A 21,767-nucleotide genomic window follows, 5' to 3' on the forward strand; every position below is an offset into this window, starting at 1 on the left:
GAATGTGTATCCTACTCTGCTCCTGACTTTTTTTGTTGTTGTTAACGGAGAAGGGCCTACACCATCACTTTCCAGGGTGTGTCTGTGTCTAAACTGTCTAAACTTCCTTTCTAGAGAGCAGGCCTATGAAAAATCTGGTATGGTCTTGCAAAACTATTTTGAGCATAATATATTTGTGGGGAAAACTGGGGAATGCGTAGGTACATAAGGAGTATGTGGACACTGCAGAAGGCATCCTTCCCACAGAAATATCCAATATTCATGAGAACGTACATATTCCTCATAATTGGATGCTTGGAAGTAATTTTCACTGAGGTCCTTAATTCCAATTAATGCATATAAGACTAAGGAACCATGCAATCATTATGATTTCCAGGGCTTTTTTCAGCCAGAACTCTGTTCCGACACCTCTCAGGTGGGCGCCATTGCCATTATAAGAGAACAAGGGAGGTGCTCATGGTGAGTTCCAGCATCTCTCTTTCTAGAAAAATGGCACTGACTATGCAGAAGCATTTTTCAGGGGCTTAGTGAAGGTTAGTGGCCTTCAAATGTCCTACATCCAGGGAATCCTTTCCATGTGGATTCACTTGCACGAAACCTGTTACATATCAGGATTCTATAGTGTGTTCTAGGATGTCTTCTCAATGTTGTTTAAGGAGGCAAATGCAAAGCCAAGAGTGTGTTGAATACTTGCTTCCAACTGCACATTGCTGAAAACTGGTAGCGATGAGCAACCTTTGTTTTTGTTTTTTACCTGAAAACCTGAATTTTGTGCAGGTTGTTTCTGTCGTTAGAAATGAGAGACTTCCTCAATGTACTGTCCAAAGCTAACAGATGTTTTTCAGAGCATCTCCATTATGATGTCATCAAAATGCCAATACCCCCCTTTTTTGACACTTAATCTGGATTTCCCCTTACTCCAGCTAATAAAAACAACCCATTATACATCTGCAGTCACTGCTCCTGTGGAAGCTGATTAGTATTGTTTGGGGTGAATGGGTTTGTCATATTTTGGTGATGTTTCAGGGGCTACTCTATCATCACACCCACACTTCCCTTTACTCCTTATCTGGGCACATCCTAGCCATTTTGTTTCCTGCAGCCTAATACCAGATGAAAAGCACCCATTTTTACAGATTGATGCTTACTAAAAGCACATCAGGTTCAGAGGAGCCATTCTCTCATTTACACAGTAAGCGTGACAGATTGTCTCATAGACTGTAATCTACATATATAGTGGGCTTTTTAAAAAGAATACTAATAAGGAGGCTTTGCACAAGACCTATTGTGCAAGCCTTATATGAGTCAACTAAATATAATGCTTGTGCAATACCTGGTTATTACTTAAATGTTAAAACTGAATGGCAATGGATATTGTACCCCAAAAGTCTCCATTTTGCCCATTGTGAATCAATATCACAGGCTGGAAATGTTTGCTCTTATATTCTTCCTGGGAACTTTTTCTTTCATATAAGAAAAAGTGTGTACACACAAATACAAAAATAGTAGATCCTAGGAACAGAGCAAAACAAAAGTAGTGAAAGGTGGGCAGGAGTGATTCGAGTGGGACAAAACAGCAACCCCGCAACTCAAATTATTCCTTTACACACACCTGTTTTGTGATCATGTTGAAAACAAGAAGGCCAGTTTAAAATATTATTAAAGCAAGTTTTAGGCAATTGTCATAGTTTTGGAAGCTAAGCTCTTCATCATTCACAAACATGACACAACAGCCAAATTATGGCCCAGGGTAATTTTACCAGACGTACATAAACAGAGCATTTGGTTATCTCAATACCAAATCATATATTCACCAACAATATCACTTTTCCTTGTCATGGGTTCCTAGATATTTTTTAGAATTTGGTGTGGTATTTTTTGTATCATTCCTTTATTTGGGACCGAGTTGTCTGCTCTACTGGTGTGGCTGTGGCGAGAGTACCGGTACTAAAGCCTGGGTGTGGTGCTATGCAGGGACTGGTTCAAATCTGCATTTACAGGCCAGTAGTGTGAGTTAGTGCCAGTGGAGGGTTTTGACTGACGCAGCTCCTCTACCACATTGCAGCTAAGGGAGTGCTTGCTCCTTTGGTTGGGATAGAACCAGAAGTTGAATGTTCTCTTCTGGTATGTTGATTAGGAGGCAAAAATGCACTAACTGTTTTTGAGCTTGTGCTGAATGGGATTTCAATGTGCTAGTAACATTTGTTGGCAGCACTGGCAGCTTAAGGTTTCCGCTGGAGATTTGTTATGCCTTGTATGTAGCTTGTCTAGGTTTTCTTTTCCAATTGCTTGAAAACAACAATCTTACAAATGGTAAGGTGTCATGTTTACTAGCTGCCATTGATCTGCCTCCATTAAAAACAGTTTGCAAAGAATGAAAAAAATCCTTTTCTGATTGCATTGCACTGGTTTAGAGCTGAGAATCCTGCTTGCTGGAAGATGGTGGGAAGATGCACAGCAATTGTTAAGGCAGACTTGGTTCCTTAGTGTTCCTCAGATGCACTGCTAAGAAGTGTTTCAGGGGGCCCAGATCTTCTGTACCAAGCCCCTATTACCTTCCCCTTTCACCTTCTTTTAAAAACTTCTTTTTCTTTGCTTACAAAGTGGCTGAGCACATGGCAAAGCAGAGTGTTGATGAGACCCCCCCAACCCCCCCATCATCTTGATTTTCCCAGAAGCATCTATACATATAAATTTCTGTATGCAATTGTTTTATTAGCAAATTTGTGTCATGGGTCTGTGTCCCAAGTCTGTTAGGCTCTTCTTATGCTCTTAAGTAGGGGTGGCAACGTTTATTAGCTTTTGAGCCACATAATTGAAGTATTCACAAAATGAACTTGAAGCACAAGCACTACCTTCTTTGCCTTCCATCCCTCAACAAGTCCTGCAGCTACCATTCTTCCTGCTAGTCTGGCCCAACTATCTTTGCCCCGAGCTCCAGAATCTCCCTCCACCAATCAGACAACAGATCACATTCCCTTTCCTTCTTTGCTAACCACCCCTGTTCTCAATGTGCAGTGTAGCTGGGAGAGGAGATGAGGAAGATTGAAGAGCTCGGCCTTACGGCACTAATGTACGGTATATGTACACTTAAACACATCATACACAGCCCATTCCTAAGCATGTTTACTCTCTGAGGTCCTATGGGACTTTCTTCCTACTAAGTATGTGCATAGGAATGCACTGCAGCAGTGATTGCGTTCCTCTTTGTCTGAAACCATCTGGGATCTGTGCTTGGAACTGCTTAAGAACAACCTGTCATTGGTGAGCTGTAGCTTGCTTCTCAGAGTGAATTGCTTGGAATCGAAAGCACCATGATTAGGTAAAATAAACCGTTAGGACTATTGCTGAAAACATTTTGTTATCTGGAACTGTAGCTGTAGCCATTAGCAGAAGAGCAGGGGAGGTGGGAGGAAGTGACTAAAAATAATTTCTCTACTCAGAATTTTACTAAGCAGGGTGTATGGAAATCCCACAAACTTGGAGGGCTTTGCTTTATTGACACAATCTTTCCAGCTCTTTAGATTGCAATATAAAGTTATATTTAGTTCTTCAGATCATAATGTTCCCAACAGTGTACAACCCAAAGCATTTGGGCATGTGCTTAACTTCAGACCCTTAAGTAATCCCATTGGGCTGGGCTGCAAAATACTTAAGCATGCCAGTGCGTGGGCTTCTTCTCATTTTGCACTTTATTGACTGGCTCAGAGGTAAGCCCTAATACAGCTTTATATATGCCACAGAGATTCTCTTGGCTGCGAGAGCTGTGGCGTATACATTTTAAAGCAATGGGCGTAGCTATTTTTAGAGGGTTTGTTTCCATTTTCTGAATGCATCCGATCAATAGATGTTTTGTACAACTCCAGAAATACAACATATGCCTATTTATTTCATTTTTATTTGAAGAATGTGTGCCGTGCTACCTAGCAAGGAGAGCCCCTAATGAGCAACTATATATAAGACAGTTTCCGTCTGATTCTTTGGAATCCAGAAGGAACAAGCAAGCTTCCTCCCACTGGCTCTAAGAATTCTTTTTGTACATGGTGTTGGAAACTTGTGCATGCAGTAATGGCACTACCAGATGGGAGGTTTTATGCATGAAACCAGACCTTTTGAATAAACATTTGCTGTAATTGTTCCTTTGTGATAAACAGAGGTCCAGGGTGGAAGGAGCACTGGTCTGGCATCAGACGTCTTAACAGAGCAGTACGAGCACTTTCAGACAGTTGCTGGTGAGGCTCAGGTGTGTCAAATCATCCTCAGTCCACAAAAGGACAATGCCCATCCCTGCAGTATGTGAACCAGTAGGTTCAGTGTAGGTAGCACAACAATCACCACTCCAAAACAGCCAGGTTACTCATTACCTTTGTCTTGGAGGTGTTTTCCTTTGGATGCCATGCCAAAACTATCCCTGTTGCCACCTCCTTGTTAGATGTATTTTAGCTCACCAGCGCTTCCAGAAACAAATGGCATTAGCCTCCCTCCTCAATGGTGGGAGGGATAAGAAGATGGGAGCGCCTCCTTCCTTATGCTACACTGAGAATGCTTTGTGATATGCTGTCTCAGGAGGATCAAAATAGGCTAAAGGCACTGGTGACTTCAGTAGTAAGCCAGTTCAGTCTTACTTGCTTTATCAGCTCCTAGAGTGTTATCATAAGTCGGGTAGTAATAACCACTTTGGCTGTCATACAGCATGGAATTGAAACCTATGATTTTTTAAAACACTTTCCCTAAATGCCCAAGCAATATTGAAATCCTTTCTGTGGAGTGTAAAATATTGAGCTTATTTTATTTCATAAAGGAGTGATTGCACAGTGCAAAAGTTTAAAGATGCAATTAAGATCCCAACTTGCAAAGTTTGCCACAGAAGCAGGGCTGCTATTATCAGGCTGAATATTTACAGGTTTAATAATGGCACCAAATCCCTTTCTCTGAAGTTGTTACCTACAAACCTGGAGCTGAGACAGTGAGCCATATAATCAAAAGCTTTGCAAAAGCAGGAAGCAAAGAGAAAATGTGAATGTTCAGTTCTCTGGGGATAAGATCTATTGTCTGGACCAAAAGTTTCACACTGTTCCTCTTTTGTCACTGCTCTTTTCCTCCATCAGTGGAGTAACTTTAAGCTGCATTTAGGAACATAGGAATCTGACTTATACCAAGAGAGTCAATTGGTCCACCTAGCTGATTACTGACTACACAGACTGGCAGTGGCTCTTGTCAGGCAACAGTCTCGCCCAGCCCCTACCTAGGCTTTGTACCCATAGCAGGTATCTATGATTGAATCATCTGTACACACCAACATTTCCTCACCTAGTTGTATTAGATTGAAATCCTAACCTCACTGTATTCAATAGGGTGTACTTCTGAGCAGACGTGGTTCAGAGAGCACTGCTACTTGCTACGCATAGCAAAAGATAAACTAACAACATTTGCAATCCTACATGAAGGGGAATTGAACCCATGTTCTCATTTCCAGAAGTGAGTAAATTGCTCCATGCAGGACACTGGGCAGTTCATACTATGAAGTAGTGTCGGGGAGCAGAAAACATGGCATAGTATTGTTATAAGAGGGAGTTCATGCAAGATCACCTATTGTCTGTTAACTGAAGTTTGCTTGAATAGGTTGATCTACCGGTATGTAGGTGCTTCCTAATCCTTCTCTCTCTCATTAATAACCTATGTAAACAGTTTTGTGTGCTTTAGTTGACCTGAGATTTGATTTAGAGGTACATGGTGCGGAGGAAGATGTTTGTTCACTCAGTTAATTTTAATTGTATATAAATAGTTGTAAAACTGATCCAGGGATTGAAGGGAGAAAGAGGAAGGAACGTATGGTATGTTGGCAATGAATGGGTCCTAACAAATAAGCAGGCATTTACCACAGGTGGATTATTTGCAGAGGGAAGGAAAAATGTTGCTACATACTGCTGTTAAGTAAGCCTCCAATGACTAACTGAACTTTTAACTAAAGACTGTGCAATAATTCACTAATTCATCCATCTGCTGTGTATATATTGTAGTCATATGTCATTTATTAGCACATATTTTGTATTAATGTCTTATTTGCTCCTTCTCCTATCAGAGGCAGTTGAGATGGGTGCATGGCACCAAATCTTTCATTCCTGTTTGTCTGACAATTCTGTGTGGAATATTCAGGGGAGGGGTATACATATATATATCCAGTTGGGAATCATGAGGTTGAAAGTGGCTACATACTTTGCTATATCCTGCTATGGAGAAAACACAAAATATCTTTAACTGTCCATAGGCTTCCTCAGTTGACTGGGCAATTGTGCTTTCAGGCTAAAGGGAAGGAATATACAAACAGTCAGTTCTAAGCTGAAGGAAACAAGCAAGCTCCCCTCTCCTTTTCCACAAACATCTTCCAGTTTCAATTGGAAATAAAACTACCACACATGCTCATTTCCCTTTCATGGTTTGTAATTTGTTTTATTTCTTCCTTTAAACATCCCTTTAAGGGTGAAATGAAATCCAACCATTTACAGAGAAAATGATTTCAGAATGTACACTTTGATTTTTTTCCTTACAAAAAAATTATTAATAATTGGTATTTATAAATTAGACTTTAAAGGGCTTCTTCAACTTATTTGGCAAGTCCCATGTATTCCTTAGCCAACAGGGGGCACAAAAGCTATTTCTTTGTGCTGGGATGAGAGATCCTGTATCCTTTCTTTAAGAAATGAGCTATTTTCAGGACTTTCCACGGCAGAATACTGCTCAATTGTTCCCTCAGGAATCATACTGGATAGTGGTGTGTACCCTTGTTGCAGGTTCTTCTTCATATCTCTTTTAGGCTAATTTACCAGCCTTGTTCCCTCCCACCCCCACCTATGAGAGAGTTCTGTATCAAAATTTTCTCTTGCTTTTTTATGGCAGGGGTGGCAAAGTCATAGCCTTCCAGATGTTATTAGACTACCACTGCCATCACCCCAGACCATTGGCCATGCTGGCTGGGGTGGCTGGTGGTTGACTCCAACATCATGTGGAGGGCCACTGATTTCCCAACCCTATTTTTATAGTGTGGTTATGGCCCTTAATGCCTCCCCCTCTTCCCCCCCAACAAAACTCATCAACTCCATATTTTCCCTTTTTAAGATCCTTCAGAGTTTGAAAAGTGCTCCGAAAGTCGAGTGGAGTACCATTCCTTTTTTTCAAACCATTCCGTTTAAGGTCTATAAAGCCATGGCACCTTGTCCCTTCCAATCCAATCCAGAGTGTGACTACTTCCACGATTACTCCGGATCTCCACCAGTAGAGGACAGACAGAGAAATGAAGTTTGGCAACTGCCTAGGAGCAGGCAACGAGTGAAAATGAACGGTAGTTCAAGTCTGAGCTCTAAATTTGCAAGGAAAACGCCGTAGTTTCACCAGAAATGATTCAGAACATCCTTATGTGCCTGCTATAGAAAAGAAGTTATGAATCTTCCAGTTTTCCTTTTTCAGCAGCTGAATACCCAGTCTTAATGACAGTATTGGGAAGACAAGGAGCTACAAAGCAGAGAGAAAATATCTCTTCCATACAGATACACAAAACTAAAAAGAACAGCCTATCCAGCTCTCTGCGCAGTGCCAACTTTGTCCCTTGTAACTGGATAAGGTGTGAAGTAGCCCCCCCCCCAGGTCACAGAGAACATATGAATATGAGTAAGAATTAGTACAAATTGATAACCAGTCACATAAGTTGCTGCCTGTATTGGTCAAGGGGTGAAAAGGTGAAAAGATGCTTACAAGTAGGTCAAAGGAGCTGTTCTCTAATGCTTAGTTCAGGCATCCCCAAACTGCGGCCCTCCAGATGTTTTGGCCTACAACTCCCATGATCCCTAGCTAACAGGACCAGTGGTTGGGGAAGATGGGAATTGTAGTCCAAAACATCTGGAGGGCCAAAGTTTGGGGATGCCTGGCTTAGTTCATGTAAAGAGCAGATAAGATGGGGAAACTGTTCCTGGACAGTTTCATACTGTAGCTATGGGATCTCATAGCAGAGTGCTATCTCATTGGTGAGGATGGGTAGGAATCCCTAGAGACACAAAGCATACAAATCATGGAAAAGTCTAGGGTGGCTATAATTCTTCTCCCTCACATCTTCTTTCCCACACACAGGGAAGTTAGTTTTGTTTTCAAATAAGGAAAAACATTCAATCCCCCCACCACCACCACACACACCTTGCAACTTAAAAAGAGGTAGAGTCAAAGACCAATTTCACAACCTCATTTTGTACAAATCAGGTTTGAAGACAGTGGAATGTGGCACTATGGGAGATAGGGCTTCTCTGAACAAATGGGAAGTTATTCTCTAAATCCTGTCTACAAAGTGGGCACTGTCTCCACAAATACTGGCCATAGTTGCTGTCGCTGGCCATGACAATACTTCTGGAGGTCTACTAGGGATAAGCAAGGTGGGTTTGTTGTGGGGAAAATGGGAAAGATATACTCCTCAACTTCCTCCAGCTATTCATGGAGAGAGGAGACTCAAGCTAGCTCTGCTAGGAGTTATATGCTGGCATTCATGAGGATAGTGCATCATGATGGTTATAGTACTATTGGTACACTTGCAAGTAGCATTATGCAGCACTATAACAAAGACTGCTCCAAACCTTTCTGCGTAGCAGGAAAGAACTCTGCTAATACTTTTAAGCCAGCCCACCCTTTGCCCATTTGAAGTGGCATGAATTATTCTAAAAATCAAAGTTCTTTCCAAACACTCACCAATACAGTTAAGACACGACGTCACTGCAGCTGCAATGCTGAACACAAATTCTGTGTATACATTAAACTGACGGAGGGGCAGGCACTAAATATCTACTTGCATAGCAGCAGCTCCTCGTTAGTATGCAGCCACTGACACACTCCAAAATGAGGCTGGCTTTGCCCACCAACCACACCAAGGGCTCATCCACACTTCTGTTTGCCCCACTGTTTTCTCATGGGAAAACCCATAGTTTAGTGCTGAATCGGAACAAACCGCAATCAGCAAAATCACTCAGACCTCTGGCCAGAAAGCAGGGGGACAAGCGGAAGTGGGGACGAACCCTTAATTACCTTTGTAAGGATGTGAAAGGATCTCAGATTCTCTATGTGGTACCAGCTGGATACAGCCTTGTTACAAGATGGAGGGTGTGCACACCCTGATTTTTCTACATCGGTCCCTCTACAATTGTGCCTAAAGGTTCTTCCATTAGGGCAGGTTCTTCACTCATCTCAGAGCTCTCCTCTTCTACCTGTTGCATATACATTTACCGTAATATTTGACTTACTCATTTTCCATTGACTCTGCAAGTCAAGGGGTAAAATTAGGTGCCTAAATTACTGGCTTACCAAGATATTTCCCCAAAGTTGTTTCTCCTTTAGCCACTGTTGGCCACCCCCACCCCCAACCGGAATGCAGAAGTCCAAAGGCTTTTCTATTAGTGCAAAGTTCCTTAATGTGGGACTCTGTTCCCACTACATAATAAATAATTAAATAGAGGGTTCTTAAACTGGAAATGTTTTAAAAAAACCACCCATCATATGCAAAAGGCAGTCCTATTTTTTAAAAAGCAAAGCTTTTACTGTAAATTCTCCTTTTCTTCCCCTATCCCCAACCCAAGAGGTCAGTTTCAAGTTTCACTTTGGTGCAGTCAAAGAGGGGACCAGAACAAAGAGTTCTTTCAGTGTCCCAAAGGAATTCAGCGCTAACTTATCCAATTACAATGGGATCTGTTCCTTGCACACAACAGGGGGGGGAACCCCCCCACCCCCAAGGAAGGGGGAGAGTTGCGGAAAGTATAACAGGGCTAGGAACAGCCTCGCTGTCTGTGTGTGTTTTTCAGTGACAGATGGAGCCTAGAGACAGCAGTGATGGGAGTATTACGAATTCATGAGCTGTAATTGTGAAAGCCCTAGATGTGCACAAAGCATGCCCTGTAGAGCAAGTGCAAGGACTGAAATGAACAGCGAGCTGGATTGGAGAAAGGAGCTCGGTTTGCAGGAAAGCAGCACAGTGCTGAAGATATGTGAAGTCATCCCCTTGGTTATTTCTTGATGGGCTATTTTTCTGGAATTTCGTCCCAATACGCTGCAGGCTTACAACCAAGCACTGCAGCACAACCAAAGCGCACATTCTCCATGTCCCAAGGGTTGGAGCACATCTCTCCCCCCTCCCTCTCCCTTGCCTCTCAACACACATCAGTAGTGAAGGAACATACTGCAACAATTGTGTTAGGCAGGCTGGGTCATAAGAGCTGAAGGTCAAAGCCTAGATTCCCATTTCCTCCCAAGACTGAAAAGAAAACTATTCCCTCTGTGTAGTGGGCCTTTGTATGGCAGTACTGGGAACCTATGGTGCTTAACTAACCTCCATTAGTCACCAGCAGCTCCTTTGCTATTGCTGCACATTCATTTTGGAATAGCCGCTTGAGATCTGCTCCATCAACTCTACACCCCACTGTGCCCGCTGTACCCAGTATGGTTCAGGATCCCTCTCCTTTAGCCCAATGAAGATCTTCTCATAGAAAAAGCAAACAGCCCATTCCATGGGTCATTTTAGTGCCACCTTCCCCAACATGGTGGCCTCAAGATGTTTTGGACTATAATTCCAATCAGCCCCAGCCAGCATGGCCAATGGTCAGGGATGATGGGAGTTTGAATCCAACAATACTTGAAAGGCACCAGGTTGGAGGAGGGTGGTCTAATGTTTCAACAGAGAAAGGAACCATGTACAAAATTTAGCATTGCCTTAAGAGTGGTGCACAGAGTTAGGTTGGCAGCACCAGCCAATCCATTCACCCATCCAACAAAAAGAAAAGGGGCTTCAAGTGAGCTCAGCTTTAGACCGGAATTTCCTTCATTTTAAAGGCATAAAGGTTCATTCATACAACCATTTTTACATGGCACAGCTAAATGCAAGATGACTCGGGTTGGTACAAGGAGCCATCCTGCAACTGGCTGAAGCACTTCTCCCACCACCCCTTGGCTCAAACCCACAGGCCAGAAAGTTTGCCACTAGAAGAGGTGTAATCATCTTGAGCTATCCAAGCATTCACAAGACCAGCAGCTGCACCAAAAAAGAAGAAGTCAATGCAGAGGGATTTCATCACATGAAAATGGTAGAGCATGAACTGGCTGAGCGCATCATGGAGACAAAGCATTAGGAGTGATGCCAATGGAAAACTATAAAGCAAGACACAGCACTTTCTGTGTCTCTTATAGGGATCAGGAATAAGGCATTTGAAGGGCAGGAAAGACAAAGGGAATGAGAAAGAGAAAAACACACACACACACACCACACATCAGAGGAACACACTGTTCCAGTGGCAAGGAACCTGTGTGCACCCTCCTATTGCTGCACACACATCACCCATTTTTTTTGCAGTTAGCATAGTAGCTCACTGTTTAATATATTTCCTTAGCAGCAAACATAACATGGGGTTTACAATACATTTCACCCTGACTCCATATCGTTAGTTAAAAGAGACATACTGGAGCCTCTTCAACAAAGGAGAAAGGATGCACACCGTAAATGGAATACTTAAATGCTTGGCACCCAGATCTAAATGTTGGGCTCTTACATCAGCCTCATCCGCCACACACCCTGTCCCCTCTACTTGCCTATGCAAAGCACATTATAGGCGTGCAAATGCTAGACTTCCAATATAGCACTGTCTTCAAAATGGTGGCATCATAGAGCCAAGTACCTTTACACCTCTCCTGTTCCAGAGGTAGTAGGATGTGCACTGTAGCTTTAGCATCCTAATATCCCCTTTCCTTAAAAGCAACTCTAAGCATGACATGCACACTGTTTTAATTGAAAATGTAAACAACACATTTTGTTGTCATGGAAGAGGGAAAGTAGGACCTCAGTGGGTATTCCCCTTGCAAGTCTGTGGGCTACAGCCCTCCTGTCATGTTCCTTCCACATTAGAGACTGGTTACCAAAACCATCCATTTAATGAGCAAAACCAGACAGCTTTTCGACCTCCATAGCCTGCCAATTTGCAGAGAGTTTTTCCCTGAATGTTCATCATTATCAGGTGGAAAGCAGAGTTCTTTGGTGCTACCGTGCTCCCAGTTTGTGTGCACACCCACACTCAAATGTAACAAACACAGGTGGCAAAATATACATATCCTAGACAGACATGACTCCTGGAGTCACCTACAAAAATTCTTTCACACTTATACACCCATTTCCTAGTGAAGCTGCCACCCACCTGTTCTGGCTCCAAAGAAAGAGCATTGTATCCAGGGACAGGGTGCTTTTTGGCCAAACATCACCACATGCTCTTGAAAACGACCAAGACAAGAAGAGTCCACACATCTACCCTGACATATGTCCATAACCTCTATGGGCTGAACAAGTGGCAATATGCTAGGAGAGTGGAACTTAATTGGACATCCATTGGTTTCAAATGACTCAGATGAACATTGGCTTTTAGCAATGGAGCATGACATCACGCCCACCTAAACAACAAAGACTCGAGGCTTCTGCACTCTCACACATCCAGCTGTGTGCTCCTTCTCATCTCCATGTCACACAGAGAGGCGCTACCTGTCTTAAGAGTTTTCTTCCATCCCACAAGAGAGGTGAAGGAGCTGTACCTCCTGCTGGTTCTCAGGGCCAGTTCCTACATCCTCTGGTCCTTGTTTACATGGTTTGCAATCTCCTCCACACCCAGACACACCCAAGTATATTTTCTGGGATGGGGCAAACAGAGGCTGGAGAGAACACACACTTCTCCAAGAGGAGTGGGTGGGGAGGGGAGGAAGAAAAACAAAAGACGTACCCCACTTCCCCCTTTTTCCATAAAGTCCCATGCAAGCCCCACTCCCCTCACCCAGCCCCCTCTGCTTTCTGGTAAGGGTTCTCCAATAAGTAACTAAACCGCTGGTAGTTCTTCAACAGATATTTGGGGGCATACATTTGTTCTTTGGGGTCCGCAGCAGGATACTCTTGGGTGGTGCCATCAAACCACCCGCCAGTCCGAATTAGCTCCCGGATATAGTTAAGGTCCCGCTTGTCCTCGTAGTCACCCCAGCGGGGGAAATCCCCATTCTGGGCTGACACCAGTTTGAAGTAGATTCCTTCTGGTGTAAAGCACCAAGAGCAGTGCCAGCCAGCAAAATGGAGCGGGCTACCCAGCGACCACTGCACCAGGATGTGACCTGTGCTGTTTTCATACTGCCGAAAGCCTGGCATGGTGTAGTACTCCCTCCGGCGCAGGCGAATCCCATCTGTGGCGTAAACAGTTTGGAGCATCCCCACCGTGCAACCAGAAACCACTTCCAGGGTGCCGGGCTGCTTCCAGAAGAATCCATAGAGGGATTTGCGCATGTGGAAAGCAAAGGGCTCTGTCCAGCCATCGTAGAGTTTGAGGAAGAGCACGCCATCGCGGGCTGGGATCTCGTCGGCGTCGTCAATTATGAAAACATCATCGGGCCGCAGATTGCGGAAGCGCGAGATGCCATCCCGAGTCAGGAAAGTGCGCAGGTAGTCATCGGCAATCCAACCATCCTGGCGCCCACCTGGGGGGAAGTGATCCAGGAAGACATAGAGCATCTTGTGGCGGATGTAGTCAAAGGAGCCATTGAGCAGCATCTCGCGGAACTTGAGGGGGCGTGGCTCACCATATGCGGTGAAGTTGGACTCACAGACCACAAAGGCATCTACCACATCGCCCAGCTCATGGAAACGCACGTCCAAGAGGTCAAATTCGTGGTTGACGTTGATGGCATTAATGACTCTCCGAGGAACCTCCCGTGGGGTCAGCCGGTCTTTAGTGGGGAGGTTCGAGTACTGGACCACAGTGGGCACCCCACAGCTAGGCCCATGCCAGCCAGGAAGGCACACACACTCCACCCACTTGCGCCGCTTTGTCCCATTGGTGCTCAGAGGTTTTCGGCCTGTCCGCCCAGAAGCAGCTCCTTCTATTTTCTCCTCTGGCCGGCCCGCTAGTGGCTTTTCCAACACCTTGGTGCCTGGTTTGAAGCAGACACCACCAGCTTTGGTATGCACAAAGTATTCCGCCGTGTCTTCAGGCAGCACAAACTCAGCTCTATGCAGCTCTTCGCCAGCTCTGCTTGGGGAGAGGGGCTGGAGCAGAGGTGAGTGGGAGTACAGTGGCGTTCGGAGGAGCTCAGGGCCCCCGGGCTCAGGGCTGACCTGAGGGGTGACGGGTGCATTGTTCCAGAAGAAGTTGGAGACCAGGTTGGGGCTAAGCGACGCCAGCTCCCTGGGGAATGTGACATAGGAGAGGGCCTTCAGGAAGTGAAGGAAAGAGATGAGGCAAAGACCAGCCATGCACAGAGTCAAAAAGAGTTTGTGGCGTCTCATCTTCATCCTGGAATGGGAAGGAGGGAAGACAAAGGGAGAGAAAGAGAGAAGTTGGGTTAAATATTTCCTAGCCCACAGAGATTGTTTAATCATTGGTTGGGTAAAATGCAGCAGTTGCCATCGGGGGCAGAATCCGAGCCCCCACCCCCACCCCACTCAGGAGAATGAGCTAGAGGTCCCCCTAACGCACGAGAGCTGGCTCACCACATTTTGAAGAAAGGGATGGAATACACGTTTACGATCTAAAGATGGAGCCCTCCATAAGACTATTAAGTCCAGAGTCTAAAATTACTTAACTGCACCACAGTTAAAATGTTGCAGGATGGGAAGCATAACCAGGGTTAGGCGGTTTTCCTCCTCACAGATTTAAGCAACAAAGGTTCAGCAAAGGGCACTCACTACATGGCATGAACTAAGTCCCGACAATCCTGTAGAAATGTACAGCTCATGAAATCAATCCTAGGGGAGATAATAATTCTGTAGAAACTTACAGTTCTTGCAGCTCTCCTCTATCAGGGAACCACAACCCAGAAACCTGGGCTTAGCTCCGTTTCCAGAACAGGGCAAAGCTTATATAAAGTTCTGCCTTAACAAAGACCACAATGCACACCTAGCTGGCAGGAAAGTCCATTCATAAACAAATAGCAGGCTTCGCTTTTAGTTCAAGCTCAGTGTAGGCTCGGCTTAGCTCACAAGGAGCCTAGTTCTTTGTGCTCAGCCCTACTGACAAGAGAAGCAGGAGTGAGAAAGGAATGAGAATAGGATGTTACCTACTCATTTTGTTATACTGCTATTTGGCATTATGAGCAACTGGAAGGAAAATCAATCCTGAACTCATTTGTCTTTGCCCTTTGATAGGTATTTTATCTGGTTGCTGTCAATCTGTGTAGATAATGTTTTCCTGACCTTTTGTCTTATTCTGATGCAGTTTATCTGGCTAAGATTGCGTCTCACAATTAGCTGCTGTTTCTGTTTTATCTAGCTGAGGGGGATCAGCCTTTGTCCCAACAATTATAAGGATATTCATGTGTGTGAGTGAATCAAGTAGTTCTGGGCAGGGGGAGAAAGAACAGCAGAGGTAGGAACTTCATGTCTTGCAGTGCAGTGAAATGTTTTCAATTGTATATATTTTCTGTTTTAAGAAGTGCACTGCTAAAAAGGTCTTGTAATGAAAGGCAGTCTATAGCTCAACTAAAGCTTTTAGCTGTTGGGGGCAGATACCAAAACAAATTATCTGAAATGATATCTAGGGATTGCTATGCTGCCATTTTGACCTGGATGTGATTATTCATGGTTTAATCATATCAAGATTTGACTTCTGGGACATGACTTACACAACAATGGCCCTGAAAAGCAATGGAAAATGTAAACTGATATAAAATGCTACCCGCCTGGTTATTAATTTGTGATACCAAGTAGGTGCTGTTTCTTAAACTTTTCATAATCTGCATTGGCTTCCTGTTTCTAGGTTCAGCTCCAAGTGCTGGTTCTGATCTTTGCAACACTTTAAAAAACTTGAGATCTAAGTAGTTTTAAGGTCTGCATTCCCCCATATGTACTCTTTTGTACTCTAAAAAAATTCCTTCAGTAGCACCTTAAAGACCAACTAAGTTTTTATTTTGGTATGAACTTTCGTGTGCATGCATTCTTCTTCAGATACCTTCTTCAGACACTCAAACCTGGATCTCAGTGTCTGGGCTGAACGATGGGGGTGAAGACACTCCTTCAGGTATACAAGGCCATAGCCATTTAGGGCTTTAAAGGTCAGCACCAACACTTTGAATTGTGCTTGGAAACATACCGGGAGCAAATGTAGACATTTTAGGACCGGTGTTATATGGTCCTGGTGGCCGCTCCCAGTCACCAATCTGGCAGCCACATTCTGGACTAGTTGTAGTTTCTGAGTCACCTTCAAAGGTAGCCCCACATAGAGTGCATTGCAGTAGTCCAAGTGGGAGATAACTAGAGTATCTCCCAGTACCCTATAATGTGCAGGCAGATAGGGTCTCAGCCAGCATAGCAAGTGAAGCTGGTAGACAGCTGCCCTGGACACAGAATTGACCTGTGCCTCCATAGACAGCTCTGAGTCCCAAACGACTTCCAAGCTGCGCACCTGGTTCTTTAGTGGCACAGTTACCCCATCCCTCCCCCATTTTGCGAGCTGCTTCTTTTTCAGTTTTAAAATGGGATAAAAGTTTAAAATCTAGGGTACTGCTTTTGCTGCTGGGGACTGCAGTAAGGTTGATACTGTTCTTCTAGGTGTCAGAGAGAAAATTCTATCTTTGAAAGGACAAGAACAGCTCGTGCAAAAGAAGAGCCCGTTTCAGATGTCACCACACTTGCAGAAACCGCTATTTGCAAGAACTACTGTTTGCAAAAATTGCAGGCCAGCTGCAATGCAGAAAAGACAATTAATGTGAAGGACATCAAGGCTAGTTTAAGGATGCTCATCAGTAATTGGAAGGTAAAAAAGGCCTTACTTTCTATTTTTGGTAATGTTTGCAGGATGCAGCTGAAGATGGAACAAAACCCACAAAACTAGTTCAGTACACCTGGGACGCTTCCAGACTCTAAATGATATTCATAATATTGGATTTTAAGTTGTTGTTGTTATTATTTTTTATTTATTAAATGTGTATACCTCACTTCATCCAAAGATCAAAAATACAAAATGAGAACACAAAATACATAATAAAAACAAGAATAGAAACAAACCAATAACCTTCCCCGCCCCCACAAACACTTAACAAAACAGAATGTTAGAAATGCTTTTGCCTGGTGCCTGAAGAAGGCGACAGGCGAATATCCCTGGGGAGAGCATTCCACAAACAGCGAGCCACTGCAGTAGAAAATACCTGTTCTCATGTTGCCACCCTCCAAACCTCTCATGCAGGAAGCACCTTAAGAAGGGCCTCAGATTATGAGCGCGGGGTCCAGCTCAGTTCACTTTGAATTGGGCCCAGAAACTAACTGGCAGCCAGTGCAGTCAGGCCAGGATCGGTATAATGCAGGCAACTCTCCATTTGCACAGGGGTTGCATTTTTGGACATCCACACACGTCAGGCACATAAGCCTGTTCTGCCCTCTTCCGGGTCCAAAATGACCTGTGCATCGGTGGTTGTATGTCAATGAAATACATGCATTGACTCAAACCATCTTGCCTCCATGAGCAACCTGACTGTTGAATTCTGCACCAGTGGAAGTTTCTGAATCACTGTAGCTCTGTCACTGAAAAATTGATCCAAGAAGTGGTCACTTGATTCTTAACCTACCAGTGGAGTGACCATCCTATCTACTGTATATCTAGAAACTGGGTCCCCATGGCCCAGTTCATGATTTTTAAAATATAAACTTCTGTTATAGGGTAACAGGACAATCCTATGTATGTAATCCTATGCAGTAAATTCAATAGAGTTTACTTCCCACTATGTGTGCTTAGGAATGAAGTTATATTGTATGAATAAAAGCTTGGCTAGACATCTACTGGTTATTCTAGCAACATATTTTTATTTTAAATGTCACTGAAACATTTTATTCAGAGATTTCTTTGTTTAATCAGCATATCTCTTCATTTTATGTGTAGCCCATATGAAACTCTGAATTAATGTTGTTGGCATCCATCTGTTGGGAGTGCCACGTAATCTGCCCAATTTAGAGGCACCTTCCTACTTGCTCTGGTTCATAGTTCAAAGGGCTTTGGGAACAGCAGACAATCTGGCAAATAAGAGTTACACCAGAGCTTCTACTGGGTCCTATATCACTTGTGGGGGTGAGAGGTCTTCTCCTTCCAGCCTGGTGAGTACTTGAAAGCCTCTAAGTTTTCTAAAGGAAGGGAATAAATATAAAAATCATAATACAAAGACTATCTTCTTGACCTCCTTGGACTCTTCACATCAGTGTTAATCTGATGACTGAGACAGGCAAAATACTGCAGCAAAGGATCTGAATATCTTCTTGTGGATAGTTCTTCTCTTAATGCTGCTTAAATTGGATTTTGGTTTTGGTGTGTTTTGCAACAGTTTCACATTACTACTGACTCATGTTGAAATATTTATGCACTGGCATCCCTGGGGCATTTCCCAAACTTTTGATACCTGTGGAACAGGGGTTTAGTTCTTTCGTTTTTCTTTGATCAAAATTGCATTTCCATCCTAAAAGCTCTAATAAAGTGTAAATGTATACATTGTCTTAATTTGATCCTAGAACCATGGGCAGGAATATTGCTTGGATATTCAGTGCATTTCATATACTGCTGCCTCTCATCATTCTTTGTCCAGACAGGGACAGGGCCATGATTTCTAGTGATGCTTCCCTCATACCCTTCAGGTGTCACATGGACTGCACTGGGGAATTCCTGCCAGTCTTTAGCACTGGGCATGAGGAACATGTGGCCACCGGCTGTGTTTGCACTCCAACTCCCATCTGCCCCAGTCAATATGGCCAGTGCCAGTGGTAAGAGATATTTGGAGTTACAGCCCAGCAACCTCTGAAGGGCCACTGGCTCCCCATCACAGCTTATGCCCGCCTTTAGATGAGGTCACCCACTGTCCATAAAGTGGCAGAAAGTGTGGTGAAGGGAACTCTGTGCAGTCCCTGTCTATAGAAAGAGGCAAAGAGTGATGGATGCATCCAGGAATGCACCTTAAACTACTTGGGAAATATGCTCTGACTCCTCTTATGGTACACTAATGGAAGGGAGGGGCCATAGATCAGTGGCTGAGCCCATGCTTTGCATGCAGAAGGTTCCCAGTTCAATCCCTGACATCTCCAGGTAGAACTGGAAAGACCACTCTCCAAAATGCTGGAGAGCCAGCTAGCCAGCGAAGACCAGGAAAAGCTAGATGGACCAATGGTCTAACTTGGTAGAAAGCAGCTTCCACTTGTTTACAAGTGATGCTAAGCTACTGCCACTTGGCTCTTTACCTTACACGTGTTTCCTGCCCTTTGTGGTCAAGTCCACCTTTCTAAGATTTCTACGAAATCATTGCAAATGGCTCTGATTTCATTTCAGCCACAATGTCATACAAGCTTAAAGAGCAAGCAAGCTAGCCTCCCCACTTTGACTCTTTCCTCCCATCTTCCTTGCTTGGAAACATCATGCAATTAGAAATTCATATGTGCAAAAATCAAAGAGACGTAAGCAGAACAGATAATTTCCCTCTTTTATCTGTCTCTCCATGACTTGTTGCCAATAAAATGAAGCAGAAAGAGCCAAATTGCACCAGCTCTACCCAGGCAGGCAGCCTAGGTTGCATTCCCAGCAGGATCAAAACGGCATGCTGTTAATGGGTTTCCATCTGATATCTTCTAGTTAGGAGTTAGGCACTATCAGCAGGAGTTGCTGGAAGATAAACAAGAAGAGATCTTCTGAAGAGGTTATGGCAAACCTCCAACAGTGCAATAACAACAGCCCTTGGGACTACGACCTAGTTCTCACTGAGCGGTAAGACTTCAAGTGGGAGAATTGTATGACTGAATGATCCTCCATACAGTAATCCTGTGAGCCCTCCACCTTCAGTGGTATACAGTACTCAGACAAGGGGTTTTACCACGGCAACAAGGTCTAAACATCCAGCTTTCCTAAACATCCAGCTTTCCCGGCAACCAGATTGTCTCCAAATCCATCCACTAGGAACACACACACCTTCATCTGAAGAAGTGTGCATGCACACGAAAGCTCATACCAAAATATAAACTTAGTTGGTCTTTAAGGTGCTACTGAAGGAATTTTTTTATTTTACCTTCCTCCTTAATACTGTTACAAAAGTTGGGTAACCCCCCCCCCGCCTCTGCCCAGTGATAGGAAGATCCCCGGCCGCACCCCCCCCTCACAGTCTGTGTTCCTTTGGCGAATCCCATCACCTCAAACAGACACCCCATCAACTTGGCAATATCTGTCTCCCCAGGCCAAATGATTCTTTTCAGATGGCCCATCAACACCTTTTGTCATGTTAACAGATTTGCTCTTCACTAGACCAGTCAGGCTGGCTTGCATAAGACAGGACGAATTCCTTGTCTGGCACAGCTTGTACTTTCTTCCATATCTCAATTAACGAAAATAAAATCCTACCCTTTACTAATTTCTAGGGTTTAGGGGGATCACCTCCCAAAATCTATAACAATACTTTTTCCGCTACATCTGCAGGCAGAGAAGGGTTCACTACATTCATGTATTAACTTGAGAGAGGCCCGAGAACTATGATGATTGAATATACTCAGCATAGGAAAATACAGGTAAAGCATCTGCTGGGACCCCTGTCTGAAACCTTGCAGAGCGGTTGCCAGTCAGTGTGGATAATACTAAGTTGGAGTTTTGCCCTTCAGGCATAGATGTTCTTCAGCAGTTTTTAAGATGAAGGAAATTCCTTCATGTCCAGACACAATTATCTATGCCTGAAGAAAAGAAAAACAACCCTCTAAATTTGCAACTAGTAAAACTTATCAAGTCGAAAGCATTTAATGTATCCTATTACAACAAACAAACAAACAAAACAAAACAAGAATTTGCTTTAATACTAAAAAGGCAACAGCTTGAAGTAGGTTTAATAAAGAGACCCAGACAGAGGTTATCAAAAAAGGCCAGAAAACCTTGTTCTGTTTCTTAATGCTTGTGAAACATGAAAACCTTTGGCAAAGTGCATTCACAGCTATCCTACCGTAGTAGGAATGCACCTGGGCCATTAAATTCAGAATGATTTTCAGAACGACAACCCTGGGCATCAAAGGAAATTCAGACCAAAATGTTCCAGTGGAATAAATGCTGCTTCCAAAGTAACTAAAGGTAGCAAACCTATGCATGTGCATAGGCAACTTCCAAGAAAGGCCCATTGACTTTAAAAGGAGAGAAGTATGATCAGGTAAGTGTGCATAGGATTGCAGGCTAAACGAGTTATGCCAAATTAAAACCATAAATCAGTAGGGATCTCTGAGATGTAATAAGTTTCAAGCCAGAGGGTGTGAGGCAGCTTATTTAAACTCCAGTTCAGGAGTCAAGAACCAGTTGCCAGAGTTTCTTTTGAAATTTTTATGCACGACATTTAATTATGTGCATAATTATTTCTATACACAACATTTAATTATGAAGGCAGCGGACAGTATGGGGAGGTCTATGCAAGCTAGGGGTCAGAAAATGAGGAAGGGGACAGGGCAGAAGACGGCCAGCAGAAGCAGAGACTGAAGTTATCTTACATCTCCTTCCTCTACTTTATGAAGCAATTCATTTCCAGACTAGTGTATTTCAGCCCGTTCAATAACGGGCTCTAGAACATCCTGGGGTTCGGAGAAGCGCTTGCGCAGCGCTTCTCCGAACCCTGGGACCTGTCATTGCTGTCGGCGGCAAGGGGACAGGAACGGAGGAGGAGAAAGCGCTGCTTTCTCCTCCTCCGTTCCTCTCCCGCAGCCGCCGACAGCAAGGACACCTCCCAGGGTTCGGAGAAGCGCT

At 43.9% G+C, this 21,767-nt stretch overlaps 1 protein-coding gene and 1 long non-coding RNA gene across 6 annotated transcripts in view; one reads left to right on the forward strand and one right to left on the reverse strand.

Moving 5' to 3' along the window:
* LOC132592767 (uncharacterized) overlaps positions 1-21,767 on the forward strand; it is a 32,023-nt gene that overhangs the window by 5,032 nt on the left and 5,224 nt on the right. Inside the window, exons 2-3 of the long non-coding RNA XR_009558277.2 lie at positions 16,586-16,790; positions 19,638-19,769. This is a non-coding gene — a long non-coding RNA (uncharacterized LOC132592767). The remainder of the gene's footprint in view (positions 1-16,585; positions 16,791-19,637; positions 19,770-21,767) is intronic.
* Positions 6,424-21,767, reverse strand: part of MGAT3 (beta-1,4-mannosyl-glycoprotein 4-beta-N-acetylglucosaminyltransferase) — a 51,113-nt gene continuing 35,769 nt past the window's right edge. For 4 of the 5 annotated variants that reach the window (XM_088652077.1, XM_060279821.2, XM_035127160.3 and 1 more), the window contains one exon: positions 6,424-14,333. In XM_088652077.1, coding sequence (XP_088508203.1) covers positions 12,827-14,333 — 1,507 coding nt within the window. In that variant the 3' untranslated portion in view covers positions 6,424-12,826. Of the gene's footprint in view, positions 14,334-14,817; positions 16,709-21,767 lie in introns of those variants that run through there. The other variant, XM_035127161.3, reaches the window with a different exon arrangement.

The sequence above is a fragment of the Zootoca vivipara genome, chromosome 9 (genome assembly GCF_965207765.1).
Source record: "Zootoca vivipara chromosome 9, rZooViv2.hap1.1, whole genome shotgun sequence".
NCBI classification, from domain to species: domain Eukaryota; kingdom Metazoa; phylum Chordata; class Lepidosauria; order Squamata; family Lacertidae; genus Zootoca; species Zootoca vivipara.